Source organism: Loxodonta africana, chromosome 1 (genome assembly GCF_030014295.1).
Source record: "Loxodonta africana isolate mLoxAfr1 chromosome 1, mLoxAfr1.hap2, whole genome shotgun sequence".
In the NCBI taxonomy this organism is placed as follows: domain Eukaryota; kingdom Metazoa; phylum Chordata; class Mammalia; order Proboscidea; family Elephantidae; genus Loxodonta; species Loxodonta africana.
This window is the reverse complement of record NC_087342.1, coordinates 64,173,494-64,190,771: the sequence shown is the minus strand read 5'-3', so window position 1 is coordinate 64,190,771 and position 17,278 is coordinate 64,173,494. Positions and strand designations below refer to the sequence as shown.

The window sequence follows — 17,278 nt, the reverse complement described above, 5'->3', positions numbered from 1 at the left end:
TTTCACTGGCCACTTTTTTGAGAAGTACATTGCCAGATCCTTTTTCCTAGCCTGCCTTTTTCTGGAAGCTCTGCTGAAACCTGTCCACAATGGGTGACCCTGCTGGTATTTGACATACTGATGACATAGCTTCCAGCATCCACAGCAACACGCAAGCCAGCACAGTACTGACAGACAAACTGACAGACACGTGGGGGAATGGAATGGAGGCAAAAAAAAAAAAACCCTAGTGTGCCACTAAAAGGCAGGAGCCATTTCAGGTCTATTCTAAGGAAATTAAAAATGAGCAGCCTCTATACTGGGGCTCTCTGCTGAGAGAAGTACATCCCAACCCTGCATCCCCCTCACTCTGGGTGGATTTCTCCTTCCCTGAGCCCTCTGGAAGGCAGCCCTACCAGCTCACAGCTCCATTCTTCTTCCTATGTTAGAGTGCCCTCAGGCCAGCATTTGCCCTCTATAGTTTTCTGCCTTTTTAATACCCCAGGGCCCTGGTGGTGGAATGGTTAACCTCTTGGCTGCCAAACCAGTTTGAACCCACCTAGCCCGTCCATAGGAGAAAGACTTGGCAATCTGCTCCCATAAAGATTACAGCCTAGAAAACCCTAGGGGGCAGTTCTTTTCTGTCACATGGGATAGCTATGAGTTGAAAATCAGCGGGAGGGCACACCACAACCAAGTAGCTTTCAGCCCTCCACCCCATTGAGTTATCTGCCTGTGTTGTCCAAGTTGTTGCCCTCCTCCCCCCGCCACCCCCAGTTGATTGCTCTTATTGGTTGGTGCTCTGGTTACAAAGTCCAATAGGTTTCAAGTTGTCTGCCTCCAACATGGTTTTCCACAGTGAAGTGCATGCTATTTGTGAACGCAAGATTTTTCAGAATCTCTTTTTTCGTGTTATAGCAGAAATGCCTGTATTCATTCAGCTCCATACTGTGCTAGAGTTGGGAATGGAAGGGTGAGCAAAAAAAGAGGGATCATTCCTGCTCCCACAAAGGCGATAGCTCATGCAAAAGATAGACAATTATTGACCAACTTATAAATGCACACGGGAACTATGCTCTGAGTGAATGATGCAACGTTTTATGACAGTGTATATCAGAAACCTGATTCAAACTGGGTGTCAGGGGTAGCTTTGTGGAGGAAGTGGCTTTTGAGTGCAGTTCCGGAGTTGTGTGGTGGGAGCGAACCAGGCACAACGTGTGTGAGAGTGGTGGGTGGGGTGGAGCGTTGTGGGAAGTATTCCAGACAAAGGGAACATCATAGGAAAGCCTCTGAGGTAGGAGGAAGCTACACACAATGAGGATCTGAGAAAAATGAGTGTGCGGAGAACCTAGAATCCCAGGTAGAGAGTGGCAAGCTGAGGAAAGAGAGACAGGCAAGGCCTCTTTACTTCTCAAACTAGCTCTGTGATGTGCAGGTATCACTATCCCTGTTATCATATAAGGAAGTGGAGGCTCAGAGAGGATGAGTAATTTAACCAAATTCACACAGCCACTAAGTGTAAAACCTGAGTTTCGGACTCAAAATTCCTTTAACAGCAAGAGAGTGCCGTTAACTAAAAATTACTTTAGGAGAAGATATTTTTTGAAGAAAATTGCTGCTGGGGGATCATACTAAGCAGTGATTTGTTTGTGATAATATACAGTTAACCAACTATACAGACATACATACCAGTTGCTGTAGACTCAATTTTGACTCATGGCAGCCCTGTGTATGTCAGAGTAAAACTGTGCTCCATAAGAGTTTTCAGTGGCTGGTTTTTCAGAAGTAGATCACCAGGCCTTACTTCTGAGGTGCCTCTGAGTGGACTTGAATCTCTAACCTTTTGGTTAGCAGCTGAGTGTGTTAACTCTTTGCACCACCAAAGGTCTCCACTTAACCAACTAAAGTATAAAAAACCAAACCTGTTACTGTCGATTCCGACTCATAGCGATCCTATAGAACAGAGTAGAACTTCCCCATAGGGTTTCCAAGGCTGTAAATATTTCCAGAAGCAGACTGCCACATCTTTCTCCCGTGGAGTGGCTGGTAAGTTCAAACTACCGATCTTTTGGTTAGTAGCTGAGTGCTTAACCACTGCGCCGTTAGGGCTCCTCAGTTATAGTATGCAGATTCCTCTATTTAGACCAGGGTTCTAGGAGCAGAATCAAGTTACCATCAATCCAGATCACTTTCAAGTAACTTCCCATTTCTTTTCAAAAGCAGTCTAGAATATTTTCTTAATATACCATTGGCATTTTGGTCAACTTTGGCAATCTCATATTATTGAACCTAATGTGATATCTGGTTATCAGTTTTTATAATCTAAATTTCCTGTCTAGATCATCTTTGGTGATGGAAATTGTAAAAAATGGCATGGGGGCAGTGTCTGACCTCCTCTAACTTCACAAGGGGAAGGAGAATCAAGATTAATAGACCAAGGCTGATTCCTGTGAAGCAGAAGTCAGACATGCCTCTTCTCTCTGCCATCTTTACTAATTCTGATACCAACCATCCCTCCCACAGCACTCTCTACTTCTCTGCTGGGTTCAATAATTCATTGCAATGGCCACACAGAACTCAAACGCCATAGTCAGGATTATGTGGTTCATTAGGGAAGTAACAGTTTACAATTCAGACTCAGGAACACTCAAGGTTATAGTTCTTCCATCAGGACAGCGTCTTCCCAGCCATACTCACAGGCACGTGCTCCTTGGCCCTCAGTCTCTGCCCAAAGTCACTCAGCTTTCTTGCTCCGTGGGCAGGAAGCCCACTGTGCTATCTCCTGCAGGTCTCTCTTGCTGGCCTCTCCTTCCTTAGTGGTGGTGGGCTCTTCTCTTTCCTGCCTCTGGGGTGGCTCATTTTAAGCCTAGTGGGATGGCAGAACTGACCAATCCCTTTGATAGGCCACAATTACCCTATCACACAGTTCCACCCAGTCACCTGGGTGGGAGTTACAAGACCATGGCTAGAAAGGCCGCAGACAAAAGTAATCAGTCACACCACAGAAATGTTCTCTATCTGTGTTGTCAAGTAGGTTGGCCGTTAGCACATGTGGCCATTGAGTATTTGAAATTTAATTCAGTTTTAATGATTTTGAATGTAAATAGCCACATGTTGCTGATGGCTATTATAGATTATACCTCAAAAAAGTGTTTTTATGCTTTTTTAAGGAAGTTGCTAAATCCACTGAAAGGAATTAAAACTGTGTGGCCTTTTAGTGGAGGGGAGTCTGGTTTTATTCTAGATCTCTTCCTTCCTTGGTGCTAACTTCACCAGCTGGCAATGAACACCACTTGTATGCAAATCTGTTTCTTCAGTATATTCTTCTCTGGTTAGCATTTTTAAATTTCAGATGTGATTCATTATGCCTAGTCAGTTTTTAGTCTACAGTGGCCTCTAATCTCAACTTTAAATTTCTCGGTCTAATTTTTTTCTTTAGCTTCTAAATGAGACCCAAGTGAATACTTAAGTATAGAACAAAAGAACTCTTCTGTGGAATCATTTTGAAAAGGAAATTCTTATACATTAATTTGTTTTTGACTTGTAACTTTAGATAACACTTCCTTAAATTCAGTGTGTAAGAATTTTAGAATTTGTATAGGTATTTTTGTAGATAGCAAAGTCCTTGAGATCAGGGACCATGCTTTATTCATCTCTATGTCTGGAGTGCCTAGTACAGTGCCCAGCATGCTCCATAGATGTTAATTGTATTGAGTTTTTCCATAATGGAAAGGTAAAAAATATTCGTTATAACTTTAGAGAAATCTGGAATGTCAGAATAGATCACTAAACCTCACTACCTACCAACCAACCAACCAGTTGCTGTCAAATCGACTCCAATTCATAGCAACCCCGTGTGTGTTAGAGTGGAACTGCGCTCCATACAGGTTTTCAGTGGCTGAAGCTGTGGAAGTAGATGGCCAGGCCCTTCTCCAAGGTGCCTCTGGATCGACATGAAGCCTCAACCTTTAGGTTAGCGGCCAAGCGTGTTAACCGTTTTCACCCCCAGGGACTTCTAAACCTCACTAGTGGATTGAGTTTTTTCCCCCTCAACTTCCATAGTATTAGGATTTAACCTAAAATCATTGCTGCAATGCAGATTTAGCTACGTATGAAAGATTAAGGCAAAGAGAAAGAGCAAAGCCTATTTTGGGTAAGGAGTAAACGTGGAAAGGAAACCCTGGGTGGCATAGTGGTTTAGAGCTATGGCTGCTAACCAAAATGTTGGCAGCTGAATCCACCAGCTGCTCCTTGGAAACCCTGTGGGGCAGTTCTACTCTGTCCTATAGGGTCGCAATGAGTTGGAATCAACTCTACATGGCAATGTTTTGTTTTTTTTTTCCTTATTTTTGAACTTTAAAACCTGGCTTTACTATGGCTAAGGCATGCTTTTATTCCAGGATGCCCTTGAGGATCCCAGTTTACACGTGTTGAACCAGTGTTTTTATCTGTAAAGTCCTTTTCCTCTCTCAGTAATGTCCTGGCCTAGATAATAAATTATATAGTCATTTGCCTATGGCTGTCTACCCCTCTTCTGGTTAAATTACCATTACTCATGTATTTGTCTTGTTTCCCATTCCCCTGAAGAAAGGGGTGGAGTCGTATGCCCCTTTGTATATCCCATTTTAATGCTTCGTACATCCTAAGCAGCAAATGTTTATTGAAAGGATAAATGAATGAAGAGGTATGCTATAAACCCTGTACTTCAGTTAGATCTCTTGACTAGTCTGTAGACATTTTCAAGGACACATTCCTCTTGTGAAAGGGTGGAGAAGTTTGGGAGATACATGAGTTAACCAACTGTAATGCACCTGACCTTTTTACCACAGAAACTGAGGAGTGATACATACATTGTTTTTTTTTGTTTGTTTGTTTCCCCTCTTTTAACACTGTCTTCCTTTGATCTTCAAAAAAGTTAGAGAATGTATAAGTTAACCTTTCCAAATGGTTATGGTGCAGTTGTATAAATGCAAGCTGTTTCTAATTACTTGCATTTATTGATCTGCCCAAAACTCACTGAGTGTCTACAGTGCATACAGTATGCTGACTTTCCACGCTTATGCAATAAAAATCCACATATCTCCAAAGTAAAACTTGTTTTTATTCCTTTGGATGAAAGTTATTTTCTGGGTCATGGACTACGTTTTCAAAATCTGGGTCCTCCTGGCGCGTAATAAGTACAAGAAGAAGCCTTCAGACTTGGGTAGAGCATATTGGCTAAACAGTTGTGTTAAAAAATTTAGAGAACAAAATGTAGGATGAATTGGGTCCTTGAGTCTTTAGACTTTGAGTATTGAAGGTTTCTGGTTGTTGTAGGATGAATTCTCTTGTTTGCTTGTTATGTCAATGGGACAATACCATGTGTCTATCTGCAGATGGACTGGTTGGTTGGCTTTTCCCAGTTTTATGGTTTTAGTTCATCCCTGGGCCCTGGCCTACTCATCCACCAAAGGGAGTTATTTGTGTAGTGTTCAAAGGCAAGCCAGAGTACAGACTCATCCATTACTACCAAACGCAGTGCATTCGCTCATCATACAGAAGATGATGTAATTGTGTGACATTTCTCATGTATATCATTGTTTGAAATTTAATTTTTGTGTGTTTTTATTCCTAGGTCAATGTACTTTTTTTTACACATTATAAGTCTCCTGATAATACTATTTCTGCCGATCAAACCACAAGCTCATAGTCAAAGACCACCTCAGACCCTGAACTCTGTTAATAAGAAAAAAACAGATTGATACCTCGGAGAAAAGCCGGACAAGTGAAAATGTAAAACATTCGAAAGATGAAATAAGAGGACTGGAGGATTCTCCAGTGGCTTAGAGGCAATGTTTACATGGATCTTTTTTTTTTTTTCTTAAAGCACAGGGAGTCTTTTTACAAAGGCTTTTTGTCTATTGAAATTGGCCATATCCAGTTGATTTGTTTTAGTATCTTATAGGACATCTGAGTGGTGTGGAGGTGTGTAGAGAATGGGCCAGAGCAGGAGAGATAGACCATTCTGGGATGCCGGATCTTTGCTTTTGGGGGCTTTCTGATGTCTGGCTACAGAAGTCTGGATACTGGGAACCCAGACATTGGTTCCAGAAGTTAGAAGGAGATTGCTAAGAAGCCTTGTCCCAAGGTTCCTTAACCAGACCCATACCCAGACAGGGTTGTTCCTTGGGAAGCCCCAGATCCTATGAATTGTGACATTACTGGCTTGCGGACACAGTAACTCCACTCAGAAGATGGTGGAGGAGAAGAATCATGGAGGAAGATTTCAGGGCATGGAAGACTCTACAAGCCAAGAGAACTCAATGTGAACACTTGAATGGACCAAAACTCAGGCATGCCTAAAGTAGGCTGCTTTTTTTCCAGGGACGTAACCCTTTCCTTTTTGTCTTCTGAACTGAGCCAAGACGGGAAATCAGATAGGCTCCTGTACATGTGTAACAGGAGTCTAAGAGTGGCTGCCATTTTCCTAATGTTTTCCATTTTAAGTGTGCTTTATCTGCTTGCCCACAGACGGCCCTGAGAAGACACCCCAATGTTCCTGCCATTCAAATGCAGCAGAATATCTTTTAAAGAGATAATTTTATAAAAAGTAATTTAAAGTTCTGTAGAGGATTAGTAAGAAGCAGCAGATCTCGCTCTCTTTTCTTCTCATTTTATAGAGGTGTTGATGATCATGGCCATGATGTACACGTGGGTTGGTTTTCCTTTTCCAATGTCATAGCTGACAAAATCCAACTTCGTTTTAGTTGAATCGTTGTCTTAGAAAACAGAAATTGAGAAACAGTTTTCATTCCCGTCTTTGTTCTGAATATGCTGTGGCTCTTTCTAGGGACTACTGGGCAATAATCTCCGTGGGAGAAGAAAAAATGGATTAAATTGTGTGGAAAATAATAATCATGAAATGTAAGCAGCAATGGTTGCCCTCAAATGGTTTGGGAAGAGAGAACTTGTTTAAATCAGGTGGTTAAAAATGAATTTCTTACTGAATAGTGTGTTTCTCTATAAAGGAAATATTTCTGAACACAATAATTGCTTTCTGTTTGTGTTGATAGAGACTTGACATTCTGAAGCATATGTGTGTATGTGTTTTAACAAATGTACACAGATTTAAAGTTTTACTTGCCTAAATTGTAAGCATTGTGGCATACTTAAATTTTACTATATGTCAGGCACGTGGGTAGATGTGTGTGTGTGTGTGGTAAACATACACGTAACAAACCATTTGCTGATTTAACAATTTTTACATTTTTACATTTTAATTTTGATTGCTTTCATCATGTTGTGCTACCATCGTCCATTTGCCAAGCATTCCACCACCATTAACAGAAACTCAGTTGCAATGGCTCCTGCTTTTTCCTTCCCTCCTATCCCTGGTAACCACTAATAAGCTTTGGTCTCTATACATTTGTCTGTTTCATATAAGTGAGATCATACAGTTATTTGGCCTTTTGTGACTGACATGTTTCACTCAGCATAATGTTTTCAGGATTCACTTATGTTGTAGCATAAATCAGGACTTCGTGTCTCTTTATGGCTGAGTCATATTCCACTGTATGTATATAACACGTTTTGTTTATCCATTCATCTGTTCATGGACACTTGGAGAGTTTTCAACTTTGGCCACGTGAAAAGTGCTGCAGTGAACATTGGCGTACAGGTGTCTGTTTGCCTTCCTGGTTTTAATTCTTTTGGGTATATACCCAGAATTGGGATTGCTGGATCATATGATAATTCTATGTTTAACTTTTTGAGGAACCGCCAAAATGTTTTCCACAGTGGGTGTACCATTTTATATTCCTGCCAGCAATGGATGAGGGTTCTGTTTTTTTTTTGGCAGGTTGGAGTGGGGGAAAGGTTGGGTATGATTTCTGATCTTGACTCCCAACTTTGCAGATATGATTTCTCCCTTAGATGAGGAAATTGAGACTCAGAGAGATGTTTAGTAACTTCCTTAAGGTCACAGAGTTAGGGGTAGAGCTGAGATTTTAATCTAGTGTGGCCTCATGAAAGCCGTTAGCTGGATGTCTTTCTATGAGGCAGCCTGCTGATACAGCATTCACCCTGCCTGTGAGCTGTTATCTTCCCATGTGACTAGCACTTCTCTTAGGATGATGAAATACAAAAGTGATATGATCATCCTTTAAAGGGTTCATGTGGCATTGGTGCTGGGGAGGGAACTAGAATCTATATTCTACAACTTACGTGGGATAATGGATGTTAAGAAGTACCACATTTGGGCCAGTGTATGAGGCTCACCCCAACTAACCAGGAAAGTCCTGGGGCAACCGTACTTTGCTGTCTTAAGGGGAATATTAAGTAGTGGATAGGGGCTAGCGAAGGAGCCTTGGTGGCACAGTGGTTAAGTGCTCACCTACAAACCAAAAGGTCGACGGTTCAAACCCACCAGCCGCTCCTCAGGAGAAAGATGTGGCAGTCTGCTTCCATGAAGATTACAGCCTTAGAAACCCTATGGGACAGTTTTATTCTGTCCTGTAGGTTTGCTATGAGTCAGAATCAACTTGACGACAACATTTTTCTTTTTTTAGAGGCTAGGGGTTGTAGGTGCCTAAAAGCTCTCAGGGTCTATCTCCAACAGGAATACTTTTTGATGCCAGAATAAGAAAAATGCATATCTTGCACACCAGCAAAAAATGGTATCTATCACCATTAGCATAAAGTGTGTGAAATGGAGTCCTGGGGTGGTGCACATGGTTAATGTGGAAGAAAGGCCTGGCCAATCTACTTTAAAATCAGCCATTGAAAGCCCTAAGGAGCATAGTTGTACTCTGTTCCTCCTGGGGTTGCCATGAATGGGAATTTTTCTTTCTTTCTTTTTTTTTTTTTACTGCCATTGGCATGGAACATGTGAAATGATTCATATTACAATGAAATCTTTGAACTTACAGTGTGATTTATGACCAATTTAACACAGTGATATTTAAGTATTATCTTCATTTCCAAGAGAGGAACTTTGGTAGTAGAGGAGGGGTGTCCACTAGAGTGACCAACCAACCTCCTTTGCCAGAGGCTCTCCCAGGTTTAGGGAGCCCTGGTGGTGCAACAGCTAAGTGCTCAGTTGTTAACCAAAAGGTTAACAGTTCAAACCCACCCAACGACTCTGTGGGAAAAAGACCTGGCAGTCTGTTCCCATAAAGATTACAGCCAAGACCTACAAAATAAACAGGAACACCCAAGAGGAGTGAGCTCCTTTGGACAGTTAATGATATGAGACCAAAAGGGCAAAATCACCCCAAAAGCAAAGATGAGAAGGCAGAAAGAGATAGGAAAACCAGACAAAACGTAATGGAGAACTCAGGGCAGAAATAGGGAGAGTGCTGATATGTTGAGGGGACTGCGACCAATGTCTTGGAACAGTCTGTGTACTGTAAGGTCACAAACCAACAATGAAACAAAATTAATAACAAGAGATGCTGAAGACTTTATCATCTGCCCTTGAAGAACTCATGATGTGATCAGGATGACCGGATCAAGGGTAGTGAGCTATGAGGAAAGCCCAGGAGAATACCAGCATTTAGAAATTATAAAGAGATTGGGTGCCTTATCCTCATTTTCCTGCAGGTTAAGAGCTACTTTATTTCATGGTGGCTGAAGGTTATCCAAGTCAGCAACATCACATTTCTGCAGCCTCATGCCCAGGTGAAATTAAGCTTGACCTTGTCCTGAAATTGGATATTGATCTTGCAGCATGTCCATACCAGGGCATGCAGTAGCTGCCCAAAGGGGCCACCTGCACCTCCAGTGTTGCCCATTCAGGTAGTGGGGTAGCTAAGCCTCTTTGGGGATCTTTAGTGAAGGTGGAGACTCAGTGATTCATGAGGCCCAAGAAGAAAGGTACTTGCATGTAGAATGCACAGCCTAAGTAAGCTTTGTCTAACTCTCTAAATTTATCTAAGGTCTCTGCTACTAACCTAAGGGGTGGTGGTTTGAGCCCACCCGGTGGCACCATGGAAGAAAGGCCTGGCAATCCACTTCCATAAAGATGACAGTCAAGAAACTCCTATGGAACAGTTAGTTCTACTTCTTAATACACGGGGTCGCTATGAATCAGAAGCAACTCAATGGCAACCAACAACAGCATTTACTGAGAGTTATATTTACATGCCTTATCTAATACAGTTCCGTGAATATGACGTTATTGCCCTCTCTGCAAAGGTGGAAACCAAGGCTCAGAGACTGTAAGTAACTTGCCCAAGGTTACTCAGCTACTTAGTAGAGCAGCTGGGATTTGAATCCTGGTTTGATCAACTTCGAAGCTTATCTCACCACATTGTGCAGAAGCACTTTTGTTTTTAGAGAAACAAAGAGTTTTAAGGCTGAAAGCAACTCTAGAACTCATCTGGTTGGGTGGTTTCCAGTGCATACTGGCTGGTTCAATCACCTGGAGAGTGGCAACCAAACCAAAACCAACCCCACTGCCATTGAGTTGATTCCGATTCATAGTGACCCTAAAGAATAGAATAGAACGCCCCATAAGGTTTCCAAGGAGCAGCTGGTAGATTCGGCCTGCAGACCTTTTGGTTAGCAGCTGTAGCTCTGGCAAGGAGTGGGGAAATAGATTTGCTAGTGAAAACAAAATACTGACTGTAGCTACTTCCATCTTCTAAGGCGAGCGACATACTTCATGTCAGTGAAGGGTAACTGGTAACCTTTCTGTAACCTGCCTCTGGCTAGGGGAGCTAAGAACCTGGTGGGGGTGGGAGCTAAGTTAAATCACCTGATTATGTTACCAAAAAAAAAAACCACATTGCCTTTGAGTCGATTCTGACTCCTAGTGACATGATAAGACAGACTAGAAGGTAATTTGATGCTTCTGCCAGTGCTTTGTGCTCCTAAAGGCCTTTGTTTGACAGCCGACTCATAGCAACCCTATGTACAACAGAATGAAGCACTGCCCGGTCCTGCACCATCCTTACAATTGTTGCTATATTTAAGGCCATTGTTACAGCCGCTGTGTCAATCCATCTTTTTGAGGGTCTTTCTCTTCTTTCACTGACCCTCTACTTTACCAAGCATGATGTCCTTCTCCAGGGACTGATCCCTCCTGATAACATATCCAAAGTAAGAAAGACAAAGACATCCTTGCTTCTGGGACCATTTTGGCTGTACTTCTTCTAAGACCAATTTGTTCATTCTTCTGACAGTCCATGGTATATTCAATATTCTTCACCAGCAACATAATCCAAATGCATCAATTCTTCAGTCTTCCTTATTGTCCAGCTTTTGAATGTATATGAGGTGACTAAAAACATCATGGCTTGGGCCAAGTGCAGCTTAGTCCTCAGAGAGACATCTTTGCTTTTAAAGAGGTCTTTTGCAGCAGATTTGCCCAATGCAATACATCTTCTGATTTCTCGACTGCTGCTTCCATGGGTGTTGATTGTGGATCCATGTAAAATGCAATCTCGACAATTTCAATTTTTTTTCTGTTTCTCATGATGTTGCTTATTGGTCCAGTTGTGAGGATTTTTGTTTTCTTTATGTTGAGGTGTAATCTGTACTGAAGGCTGTAGTCTTTGGCCTTCATCAGCAAGTGCTTCAAGTCCACTTCACTTTCAGCAAGCAAGGTGTGTCATCTGCATATCGCAGGTTGTTAATAAGTCTTCCTCCAATCCTGATGCTGTATTCTACTTCATATATTCCAGGTTCTCAAATTATTTGCTCGACATAGAGGTTGAATAAGTATCGTGAAAGAATACAACCCTGACACACACCTTTCCTGATTTTAAATCACACGGTATCCCCTTGTTTTATTCGAATGATTTCCTCTTGGTCTATGTACAGGTTCCTCATGAACATAATTAAGTGTTCTGGAGTTCTCATTCTTCGCAATCTTATCCGTAATTTGTTATGATCCACACAGTCGAATGCCTTTGCATAGTCAATGAAACACAGGTAAAAATCTTTCTGGTATACTCTGTTTTCAGCCACTAAACAACAACAACAAAAAAAAACCCATTGCCATCAAGTTGATTCCGACTGATAGCAACCTTATAGGACAGAGTAGAACTACCTATCCCATGTCAGCCCTAGGAAATTAATAAGTAAGTAGTTCGTGTATGTTGTGGGGAGCAAACGGTTTTGCTGGAGAAATGAACAGAACTTCGGGGAAATTAGGCATAGACTTCTCGGGAACAATAATAAGATGGCAGAAATTTGAGGCCTGAGGAAGGGGAATTCCCAGGGGGTAGACTGGCCAGGGTGACCTTTCAGACTAGTAAGGTGTAGAATTGCTGTGCCATTAGGCAATGTTCTCTTACCAGCATAGCTAGAGACACTTGAAAAAGCATGCACTAAGTTCCAGTTTGGACTGACACTGAAAGAAGAGAAAAGAACAGACTAAGATGGAGAATGCACTAGAAGCTAATGACTGTGGAGCAAGATCTGACCAGGAGGAATCGAAGCCTCCCTCAGGAATCCCTACAAATACTGGCCCAAGTATTAGCCATAGTACAGGGACATCTTATAAAACCGGAGACCTGGGGGATATGCAGGTAGCAGGTATGTTAACAGATAAATTTAATTCTCATTATTCAAGATAGCTATATCCCATAAAGTCCCCACAAACACTTGAATTGTTCCTAGGGGAAACTCAGGATTAGGTTCCTATGAGCCTCTGGTCACAATGTTTTTGACAACCAATCAATAATACACAAACCAAACCCATTGCTTTTGAGTCTATTCCAACTCAGAGTGACTCATTCCAACTCATAGTGACCCTATAGGACAGAGTAGAGCCACCACGTAAGGTTTCCAAGGAGTGACTGGTGAATTTGAACTGCCAATGTTTTGCTTAGCAGCCAAGCTCTAAACCACCACTCTGAGCCACCAGGGATCCTATTTAATATATAGTTTTTGCTAATAATTACATGCAGTAATTCTTCGTAGTAACACACTAGCCAAAAAGGGTTTAACATTTTCTTGACCCTGGGTAATGTGACTGCAAATTTCTTTGGCTTTTAACCTCTGTACAATGCTGTCCATTAGGCATTTTTTTTTTTCTCCATCAATAGTCATCTCATGAATCCACAAATGTAGCAACACTTCCACCTTTTCCATGGCTTCATCATGACCCATAAATGCTTCTTTAGCATTTTCTGGAGCAGCCTTACCTACAGATTGGTGAATTTCCTCCTCCTTTTTCTGGGTATACCATATTGCTGACTCAGTAACACTGAGATCACAGTCAACAGGCTTGTAACTCATGACCTGAACAAAGCTTATCTATCACAAGTATTTTCTCTGTAAGGCACATCCCAGCCTTCTTGTGCTTGCAGCACTAGACAGCACTTCAGTGCCACACTTGGGGACCATTTTAAACAGCAAAATCACCAATGAAAAAGCACCAAAATGTGGCACTAAATAGACTGTGAAAAAGAACCTTGTTCATGCTATGAGAGCTGAAACGAGGGCAGAACATCGCCTTGTTAGCCCTTAGCTGAGAGCACACACTCTGGTCTTTTGCTGCTCTGCACATTTCTGTGAATGACTGCAAAAGTCCCTAGAGTATTGATTTGTAGTTAAAAATAAGGTTTAGTGAGTAGGTGAATTCATAAATCTGGAATTCACGAATAATGAGAATCGACAGTGTTTGGGTTACAAGTAGACTTTGGGGTCCCCTCCCTAGATATTTTGATTCGCTTGGTCTGGGGTTATACTCAGGAATCTGAATTCTTGACTAATGCCCCACATCATTCTGATGTGGGTTAATATCATTAGGTTTGGCTTAATCCCACTTTTCACATTTGAGGAAACCGAGGTCCAAGGCCATGAATAACTTCCCCGAGGCATCCTAAAGCTCTTCTGTGGCCAAATTGAGGATAGAAACAAATTCTCTATAAAATACCCAGCACAGAGGTGGGGCCAAGGTGGCTGACTAGGTAGATGCTACCTCGGATCCCTCTTGAAACAAAGACTCGGAAAAACAAGTGAATCGATCACATACATGACAATCTACAAACCCTGACCATCAAACACAGATCTAAAGAGTTGACCTGAGTGACAGGTGAGCGAAAAGCTGCGCCCTGAACCAGCGACCACTTCTGGAACCCGTGACCCACTCCACAGCCTTTAGCCCTCATGGTTCCCTGGTGCCAAGTGGTGGGGCTGATAGTGGCTTGCTGAGGCAGGGCAGGCATGGGACACAGCCCTAGCCCCTAGCCCCCTGGGGTAACCTCTGTAGAGACTCAGCCAGCACAAGCAGGTGGCACACTGACGTGGCTAAGGAGAGAACGAACGAGCAACCACAGGGAAGCAGCGACGGTTTTCGGAGCCTGGAGCCAGCGTCCCAGTCAGAAAACCTTGGCACTGGGCTTTGCGCACAGCAGAGCGGAGCACGGCATCCTGAAATGGCGCAAAAATGGGACGCAGCCCTAGCTCCCTGAAGTGACCTCCGGGGAAGCCCAGCCAGCTCATGCAGGCAGCGCAGCAGTGCAGCTGATGGGAGGAGAGGTCACCGAGAGGTAGTGACTGGTTTTGGAGCCGGGAGTGCAGCATCCCAGCTGGGGAACTGTGGCACTGGGCTTTGGACTGGGAGGGAGGAACTAACCATGGCTTCTGAGACAGCACATGTGCAGGACGTGGGCCTGACCCCCGGGGGCAATCTCGACCCAGCCAACACGCACAAGCTACCCGCCCCTCAGGAATCTCAGATAAAACAGTCCTTATCAAGCAAGATAAGTAACTTTGTCTATAGTCCTGGGTGCTACTCTCTCCTATCTATCTGATCCCTCCCCTCCCCTTCCCAGGTGGCTTCATTAGCATTGGAATTCCCTGGGCCGGAGAGTGAAGTGCTCTGCGTTTTTTTTTGTTTGTTTGTTTCTTTGTTTTGTCTTTCCCTAACCCATTCTTCTGGCCTGAGAGAAGCAGCTACAAAAAACCCAGGGACCAAGAATCCTTCCCTGACTTCCTGAAATTGAACTAAAAATACAGAACCAGCTCCAGCCAAGCATATGAGATCCACAGTCTTGGGCTTTCATCCCTACAGGGAACAAGGTGGCTATTATAATGCAAAGGCAGTTCTGATAGTGATCTGACTAATTGTTTTAGCGGATTACTGGAAAGACAAGTTCCCCAGGTCTCATAGCTCTACCTATTAAACAGAGCCCTCACTGACCCACAAAGGGGAACTGAGGGCTGAAGCTCCACCCAAACCACCTAACCTCCTGCCATAGGGGTCTGAGGATAGTGACATCTACCAGTCTGTAGAGGTACATGCATTCGGTGCCTAAAGTACAGCTGCAGAGCCCACCCACCAAAGTACTTTAGGAATAGAGACACGCCTACCTCACTGGAACTTGGGAGAAGCCTGTCAGCATCCTGTCCCCCCCCCCCCAGAATGTGACCCCCTGCTACTACTAGACTCTGGTGCACACAACTATAACCGCTAATCCTCTAAGTGAATAGGTGACAGTCTACCCCACACACTTGGTGACCCAAAATCAGATTCTACTCAAGAATAGTGAATGGACTCTTAGCTTATATTTCTGGTAATGGCCCAAACCAGCTGGTAAGAGAATGTAAGTGATTCAAGGGCTACAACAATCAAAAGACAGTGCAATCTAGTAGCCCATCGACGTACATTGAAAGAAAACAAAACAAGATAAGACTCAGTGAGCAAACATAAAATAAATCATTACAATATCTTATAGATGGCTAGGAGACAGCAGTCGATATCAAACCACATAAAGAAGCAGACCATGATTGCTTCTACGACTCCCCAAATTAAAGAATCAAAATCTTTCCCAAATGAAGATACAATCCTGGAATTGCCAGATGCAGAATATAAAAAACTAATTTACAGAATGCTTCAAGACATCACGGATGACCTCAAAAATGAAATAAGGCAATTTACAGAAAAAGCCAAGGAACACACTGATAAAGCAGTTGAAGAAATCAAAAAGATTATTCAAGAACACAGTGGAAAAATTAATAAGCTACAAGAATCCATAGAGAGACAGCATTCAGAAATCCAAAAGATTTACAGTAAAATTACAGAATTAGACAACTCAATAGGAAGTCAGAGGACCAGAATCGAGGAACTGGAATGCAGAGTGGGGGAGATGGAGGATAAAGCAATTGGCACCAATATAGTTGAAGAAAAATAGGATAAAAGAGTTAAAAAAAAAAAAAAAAATGAAGAAACCCTAAGAATCATGTGGGACTTTATCAAGAAGAATAACTTGTGTGTGATTGGAGTTCCAGAACGAGGAGGGATAACAGAAAATACAGAGAGAATAGTTGAAGATCTGTTGGCAGAAAACTTCCCTGACATCATGAAAGGATATCTATCCAAGATGCTCATCAAACCCCATATAAGATTGATCCAAAAAGAAAATCACCAAGACATATTATCATCAAACTTGCCAAAACCAAAGATAAAGAGAAAATTTTAAAAGCAGCCAGGGATAAAAGAAAGGTCTCCTACAAAGGAGAATCAATAAGAATAAGTTCAGACTACTCAGCAGAAACCATGCAGTCAAGAAGGCAATGGGATGACATATATAGAGCTCTGAAGGAGAAAAACTGCCAGCCAAGGATCATTTATCCAGCAAAACTCTCCCTCTCAAATATGAAGGTGAAATGAAAACATTTACAGATAAACACAAGCTTAGAGAATTTGCAAAAGCCAAACCAAAGCTACAAGAAATACTAAAGGAAATTGTTTGGTCAGAAAATCAATAACATCAGATAACAACAAAACACAAGGTCACAGAATAGAACATCCTAATATAAACTCAAATAAGGAAATCAGAAAAACAAATTAAGATTAATTTTAAAAAGAAAAAAATGCTCAAAACAGGGAATCATTGAAGTCAATATGTAAAAGATCACAATAATCAAAAAGAGGGACCAAATACAGGAGGCATAGAACTGCCATATAGAGAGGAAAGCAAGGCGATACAGGATGATACAAGTTAGGTTTTTACTTAGAAAAATAGGGGTAAATATTAAGTTAACCACAAAGAGGTCTAACAATTCCATAACTCAAAATAAAAACCAAGAAAAACATAACGACTCAGCAAACGTAAATTTGACTACTGTGAAAATAAGGAACACACAATTTACAAAGAAAAACGTCTCAGCACAAAAAAGTAAGTGGAAAAATGAAATTGTCAACAACACACATAAAAAGGCATCAAAATGACAGCACTAAACACATACTTATCTATAATTACACTGAATGTAAATGGACTCAATGCACCAATAAAGAGACAGAGAGTCTCCGACTGGATAAAGAAACACGATCCGTCTATATGCTGCCTACAAGAGACACACCTTA

General features: G+C 42.1%; 1 protein-coding gene across 2 annotated transcripts in view; it reads left to right on the top strand.

Moving 5' to 3' along the window:
- Window positions 1-16,157, top strand: part of MBOAT1 (membrane bound O-acyltransferase domain containing 1) — a 166,831-nt gene extending 150,674 nt beyond the window's left edge. Inside the window, exon 13 of one of the 2 annotated variants that reach the window (XM_003416450.3) lies at window positions 5,594-16,157. In XM_003416450.3, coding sequence (XP_003416498.1) covers window positions 5,594-5,720 — 127 coding nt within the window. In that variant the 3' untranslated portion in view covers window positions 5,721-16,157. The remainder of the gene's footprint in view (window positions 1-5,593) is intronic. The other variant, XM_064281293.1, reaches the window with a different exon arrangement.
- The last annotated feature ends 1,121 nt before the right edge of the window (window positions 16,158-17,278 follow it).